Raw genomic sequence first — 7,257 nt, forward strand, 5'->3', positions numbered from 1 at the left:
TCAGCTCAACTCAGCCAAAGCAGCAGCAAGCCTGCGCTCAGAGCCATTAAAGTCGGGAAACCCACGCCGCCATCTCCAGTCGACAGGGCCATCGCTGGAAACCTAAGAAGCTCCCACCGCCACGGTCAGGTTTACCCACGTCTCCCGTCGAGTGGGCGGGTGGTGTACACGCCCGCCGTCGGTGGCACCGGGGAGGTAGGGATGGACGGGGGGCTAGGGTTTCGCACCTGACTCAGACCGAGATTCAATAGTTTAGAGGTTGCCCAACTCCTACGAATTGAGGTTTCAGTTTTAAAACAGACTTATTCTAAAGAAATAGCACCGGCCGTATATTCGTGCAAGCTCAAAAGCAGCGAAGATGTGCCGCCAGCTGAACACGGAACACCCCATGTGAGCGTGAGCGTGAACATTTGGGCAAGCTAGATTGAGCTGCTAAAGGCGCGTGCACTGTGCGTTGCGATCCCAAAAGGTGCCTCGTACTGCCATAATAACACGCCATGATGGGCCGCGTTGCGTCTTGTCTCGAGAGCTTTGCCGGGCAGATCCCCGATCCCGGCGGCAACGTTCACCTCGGCGATCCGGAAACTTTGCCCAGGCAGTGCTCGCCGGCGGAGCACCGACGCCAGTTTCACCGGCGGAGCGCGCGTCGATGCGCCGGAGTATCCGCCGGAATGCAGGAATCCATGTGCGGAATGTACGAGAAGAAAAACAAAAGGCTGGGGAGACACACATTCTCCGCCGCGCTGGCCATCACGTGCGTGATGCTCGCTGGCTACCTGTAGCCACAGAGAGATCCGCTCCGTCAAATCACATCATGTTTGCACCACGGCTAGCTTTTACCATAGCGGTACATACAAGAATTACACGCTGCACTCGGTAGATAATTACCACTACTACCACTGACTGACTACTGCTAGGGTGGGCCACCCACCGCGTTAACTCACACTGCGAGGCAGCTAGCTGCAGTTAATGGAAACGCGACGGACCGGTGGCGGTGGCGGTGGCATTGCACGGTCCCCCTCTCCGTCCGGCGGGCCGGTTGCTGGGGAGGAACCGCTACCGTTCTTCTCCACTCCACCATGGGATTGAGAACTCGACTCGAAAGAAGGTGAAAACATCCTCGCTAGAATTACTACAGCAGTACTGCGGTACTAGTATGTGGAGTGGCGGCGCTGCAACTAGCTACTGGCTGGCCGGCCGGAGCAGCGGCGCGGGCGGTGCTCGGTGCTAGTCGTCGTTGCGGTTGATGAATGCGACGAGGGTGGCCATCTCGGCCTGCGCCTGGGGCGTGCTCATCTTGGTGAGGAAGTAGACGTGGCCCTCGCCGGGGGTCTCGTACAGCTCCGCCTGGCCCGGCCACCCGCTGCCCCGGAGCGTGGCGTAGTAGGCGCGCTGCCACGGGTTGAGCCGGTCCTGCCCGGACACGGTGACGAGCACGCGGTCGCACCCGAGGCGCCGCCACGAGTCCGCGGGGAGCGCCAGCGGGTTGGCGTAGGGGTGGTCGATGGGGTACTTGCCCGCGCAGATGAAGCTCCAGGTGCGCGCCGCCGACTGCAGGTACGCCGGGTCCGCCGCCTGCGCGCCCACCGCGCTCCGGCCCTGGAAGTAGGGGTCCAGCAGCGCGACGCCCTTGACCCGCGCGCCGCCGTCCAGCCCCTCCTCGCCCGCACGCAGCGCCAGGTTGTGCGCGATGTTGCCGCCGGCGCTGTCGCCGGCGAGGAAGAGGCGGGAGAGGTCGCCGTACTGCGACAGCCACTGGTCGGCCGCCGGCACGGCGTTGGCCAGCACCCACTTGAGCGCCGCCCAGGAGTCGCTGTACGCCGCCGGGAGCGGGTGCTCGGGCGCCAGGCGGTAGTCCACCGACACGGCCACCACGCCGGCCTTGGCGGCGAGGGTGTTGAGGTAGGCGTGGTAGATGGGGTTGAAGGCCGACTCCACCACGAACGCGCCGCCGTGGAAGTAGACCAGGATGGGCACCTTGGTGGCGGAGCGGAAGCTCGGGAGGTACACCCGCGCGGCCAGGCCCGTGGCCGGGTCGATGGTCACGTCCTTGGAGGTGACCCCCGTCAGCGCGTCGGCGGCGGCCGCGATCCGGTCGGTCCCCATCAGCCGCTTCACCACGCCGCTCTTGTACTCGATCAGGAACGGGGAGAAGTCGAACTTGACGGCCGAGTTCGACGAGCTGGGGTCTCCGCCGCGCGCCGACCGCGCTTCCGCGCCGCCGCAATGCGAGTAGAGGACGAGGAGGAGGAGTGCCGGGAGCAAGATCCGGGAGGACGCCATGAGCAGTAACTGCAAAGCAGTGGGGAGTGGAGTGTGGAGAGTGTGACTGGGAGGCGTGTTTGTACTATGCGGCGTGGCGTGTCTTGGCGGGGATGGGTCCGTTTATATGCAATGCAAGCCGTGGCAGCCGACCAGGGCTGGGCCATCGGCCGCATCGCACTATTTTTTCCTGCCGCGGATCGTGGTGGGCTTTAACGCTCCCGGCCCGTCCCGGCCCTTCCTTTCCCGCCGCACCGGCACCGTGCAGCGCATGTGCTTACGCTTCACACTCACTGTCACAGGCTCGCCAAAAAGCTCACATGAATTCCTGCCTGTAATGGCGCAATCTCCACTTCCTTCTTTACACATTACGAGAGAATTCCCCCTTTCCAACGAAACGCCTTTGTTGAGACTCTTTTCCTGAACCTAAATAAAGATTCAGGTTTCATCAGAAGATGCAAGTAGGTTCACACCTCTTTTTGATTCGCTCCATCTAAGTATGCTAGTACACCACACCAACACACACACTTGATGATTAGTTTGCACGACAATGCAACACCGACCATTCAATGCGGTGGATACAGTTTAGCACGCCGTTCCTCCTCCACGAAACGCTGCCTCGCCCGCCTAGGTTGTCTAGCTCGTACTGCCCCTGCTAATCAAGGGCTCCCCCATCTCACCCTGTCTTGAGTGAGTGGGGCGGCACATTGCCAATCAATCAGTGTACCCTCAAACACTCCACACGGTTAAGTTAACCCCACCGATTAAGCGCTGGACGACGCTAGCTTTGCCGCCAAGGCACACAAAGCCGCACTGATCGATGATAGACGGAGCCCTGCACTGACGAACACCCTGTACTCAACGTTGCTACAGCTTTCGTGGAGCCTCTCGCGCCATAGAAAATTGCTGCGTCCATCGCGGACGCTTGCCGCAGCATCACGGGGGGGAGATAGCTAGTCTAGTGTTGTGTTCACGGACGCTTGCCGCAGCACCTAGCGGCATTGATGGCATCTTGTTTGTTCTTCTTTGAATCTGGGTTCAGCGGTGCTTGCTGCCCTGAACGCCAACGTGAAGACGAAGGCCCCGTTCTGGAGTGTTCGAGTTTCATATTCTTTCTTTGTTAGGGCATCTCCAGTGGCGCGACGTATTTTAAATTTTTAATGTCCGCGAGCGTCCGTTTGCGTCGCGCTGCGGACGCAAAAATAACCGTTTTTGTCCGCGCGTCCGTTTGCGTCTAGGGTCTACTTCAGCGGGGCGACGTATTTTTTTTTCCTTTTTTGACGCTGTGTTCATTTAAACATAGTTTCAAATATAACATTTTGAAACATGATTTTACACAAACTAACACATAGTTTGGAACATGGTTTACACAAACTAACACATAGTTTGAACCATGGTGGACACAAATAAAACATTGCAAAATGAGGAAACCAGTTGTGTTGATTTCCGTATGTTCGCTGCCAAGAAAGAACATTCGAGGGCACACCCAATCACCCAAACTGGAAAATCCAGCAGGAGGAGATGGTGCCCTTGTTGGTTCTACCGATGAGGCGAACATCCAGAAACTTCGACTACTGGCTTCGTCTGGCCCGTAGCCAGATTCGCTGCAAAGAAAGAACACTCGACGTTCTAACTATCGGTGTCGGAGCCGGAGTCGTCGTCGAACACCTTGACGATCATCTCGCCGTCTCCCTCGTAGAGGAAGGTGAGCTGGCAGCTGGGCTCGAGGTCGAGGTCACGGGCGAACTTGTCCCACCCCGTGTGCAGGTACATCTTGCCCTGCCCGTCGAACAGGACCTCCATGGTCCAGGCGGCGAGAGTTGCGGTCGGCCTCCCGTAGGCCGCAAGTGCGCCGGCTCGACGCCGTCGACGAACTCGGCGAACTTGTTCGGTAGCCGCTTGATGGCGAGTGGGTTGTCGTCGATGCGGAGGAGGAACTCGAGCGGCGCTCCTCCTGCGAGGACGAGGAGGGCGCGGGCGACGGCGAGCGTGGGGCCGTAGGCCGCTTCACCACGGCGGCCCCTGCCCCGGCCACGGGGGCGCCCAGGGCCGCGGCCTCGACCGCCTCGCCGGCCACCAGGCCCGGCCATGGACTTCCTCGCGCGCTTGGCTGCATCGCAGGAACACCTAGGCGGCGCTACGGTCGAGCTTTGTGGCGGCTAGGGTTTCTTTGGAGGAGTGGATGAGGAAGAAGAAGGCGCGCCCCCTTTATATAGGCGGCGGCATGCGGTGGCTGATACGTCCCAAACGTATCTATAATTTCTTATGTTCCATGCTACTTTTATGATGATACTCACATGTTTTTATACATATTATATGTCATTATTATGCATTTTTCGGCACTAACCTATTGACGAGATGCCGAAGAGCCGATTGTCGTTTTCGCTGTTTTTGGTTTAGAAATACTAGTAAGGAAATATTCTCGGAATTGGACGAAATCAACGCCCAGGGGCCTATTTTTCCACGAAGCTTCCAGAAGTCCGAAGAGGAAACGAAGTGGGGCCACGAGGTGGCCACACGCTAGGGCGGCGCGGCCCAAGCCCTGGCCGCGCCGGCCTACTGTGTGGGCCCCTCGTGACGCCCCCTGACCTGCCCTTCCGCCTACATATAGTCTTCGTCGCGAAACCCCCGCATCGAGAGCCACGATACGAAAAACCTTCCGGAGATGCAGCCGCCGCCAATCCCATCTCGGGGGATTCAGGAGATCGCCTCCGACACCCTGCTCGGAGAGGGGAATCATCTCCGGAGGTCTCTTCATCGCCATGATCGCCTCCGGATCGATGTGTGAGTAGTTCACCCCTGGACTATGGGTCCATAGCAGTAGCTAGATGGTTGTCTTCTCCTCATTGTGCTATCATGTTAGATCTTGTGAGCTGCCTATCATGATCAAGATCATCTATTTGTAATGCTACATGTTGTGTTTGTTGGGATCCGATGAATATTGAATACTATGTCAAGTTGATTATCAATCTATCATATATGTTATTTATGTTCTTGCATGCTCTCCGTTGCTAGTAGAGGCTCGGCCAAGTTGATACTTGTGACTCCAAGAGGGAGTATTTATGCTCGATAGTGGGTTCATGCCTCCATTGAATGCTGGGACGAGTGACAAAAAGTTCTAAGGTTGTGGATGTGCTTGTTGCCACTAGGGATAAAACATCGATGGTTTGTCTAAGGATATTTGTGTTGATTACATTACACACCATACTTAATGCAATTGTCTGTTGCTTGCAACTTAATACCGGAAGGGGTTCGGATGATAACCTGAAAGTGGACTTTTTAGGCATAGATGCATGCTTGGATAGCGGTCTATGTACTTTGTCGTAATGCCCTGATTAAATCTCATAGTACTCATCATGATATATGTATGTGTATTGTTATGCCTTCTTTATTTGTCAATTGCCCAACTGTAATTTGTTCACCCAACATCTGTTTATCTTATGGGAGAGACACCGCTAGTGAACTGTGGACCCCGGTCCTATTCTTTACATCTGAAATACAATCTACTGCAATTGTTCTTTACCGTTCTTTGCAAACAAACATCATCATCCACACTATACATCTAATCCTTTGTTTACAGCAAGCCGGTGAGATTGACAACCTCACTGTTACGTTGGGGCAAAGTACTGTGATTGTGTTGTGCAGGTTCCACGTTGGCGCCGGAATCCCTGGTGTTGCGCCGCACTACACTCCGCCACCAACAACCTTCAACGTGCTTCTTGGCTCCTACTGGTTCGATAAACCTTGGTTTCTTTCTGAGGGAAAACTTACCACTGTGCACATCACACTTTCCTCTTGGGGTTCCCAACGGACGTGTGTCTCACGCGCATCAAGACTGTTTTCTGGCGCCGTTGCCGGGGAGATCAAGACACGCTGCAAGGGGAGTCTCCACTTCCAATCTCTTTACTTTGTTTTTGTCTTGCTTTACTTTATTTACTACTTTGTTTGCTGCACTAAAACAAAACACACAAAAAATAGTTGCTAGTTTTACTTTATTTACTGTCTTGTTCTCCATATCAAAAACACACAAAAAATAGTTACTTGCATTTACTTTATCTAGTTTGCTTTATTTACTACTGCTAAAATGAATACTCCTGAAAACACTAAGTTGTGTGACTTCACAAACACTAATAATAATGATTTCCTATGCACACCTATTGCTCCACCTGCTACTACAGCGGAATTCTTTGAAATTAAACCTCGCTTTACTTGAATCTTGTTATGAGAGAGCTATTTTCCGGTGTTAGTTCCGATGATGCTCGCTGCCCATCTTAATAATTTTGTTGAACTATGTGAAATGCAAAAGTATAAGGATGTAGATGGTGATATTATAAAATTGAAATTGTTTCCTTTCTCCTTAAGAGGAAGAGCTAAAGATTGGTTGCTATCTTTGCCTAAGAATAGTATTGATTCATGGACTAAATGTAAAGATGCTTTTATTGGTAGATATTATCCTCCTGCTAAAATTATATCTTTGAGAAGTAGCATAATGAATTTCAAGCAATTAGATAATGAACATGTTGCTCAAGCATGGGAGAGAATGAAATCTTTGGTAAAGAATTGCCCAACCCATGGACTAACTACTTGGATGATCATCCAAACCTTCTATGCAGGATTGAATTTTTCTTCGCGGAACCTATTGGATTCAGCTGCTGGAGGTACCTTTATGTCCATTACCTTGGGGGCGGCAACAAAGCTTCTTGATAATATGATGATAAATTACTCTGAATGGCACACGAAAAGAGCTCCACAAGGTAAGAAGGTAAATTCTGTTGAAGAAACCTCCTCCTTGAGTGATAAGATTGATGTGATTATGTCTATGCTTGTGAATGGTAGATCTAATGTTGATCCTAATAATGTTCCTTTAGCTTCATTGGTTGCTCAAAAAGAAATTATTGATGTGAACTTCATTAAAAATAATAATTTCAACAATAATGCTTATAGGAACAATTCTGGTAATAACTATAGGTCATATCCTTATGCTAATGGTAATGG

At 53.0% G+C, this 7,257-nt stretch overlaps 1 protein-coding gene across 1 annotated transcript; it reads right to left on the reverse strand.

Moving 5' to 3' along the window:
* Window positions 1-1,128: 1,128 nt before the first annotated feature.
* Window positions 1,129-2,283, reverse strand: LOC124658269 (probable carboxylesterase 2). Its single transcript, XM_047196649.1, has one exon. It carries the CDS (start codon window positions 2,281-2,283, stop codon window positions 1,228-1,230), a length of 1,056 nt encoding a protein of 351 aa, XP_047052605.1. The 3' UTR covers window positions 1,129-1,227.
* Between the last annotated feature and the right edge of the window lie 4,974 nt (window positions 2,284-7,257).

The sequence above is a fragment of the Lolium rigidum genome, chromosome 5 (genome assembly GCF_022539505.1).
Source record: "Lolium rigidum isolate FL_2022 chromosome 5, APGP_CSIRO_Lrig_0.1, whole genome shotgun sequence".
NCBI lineage: Eukaryota > Viridiplantae > Streptophyta > Magnoliopsida > Poales > Poaceae > Lolium > Lolium rigidum.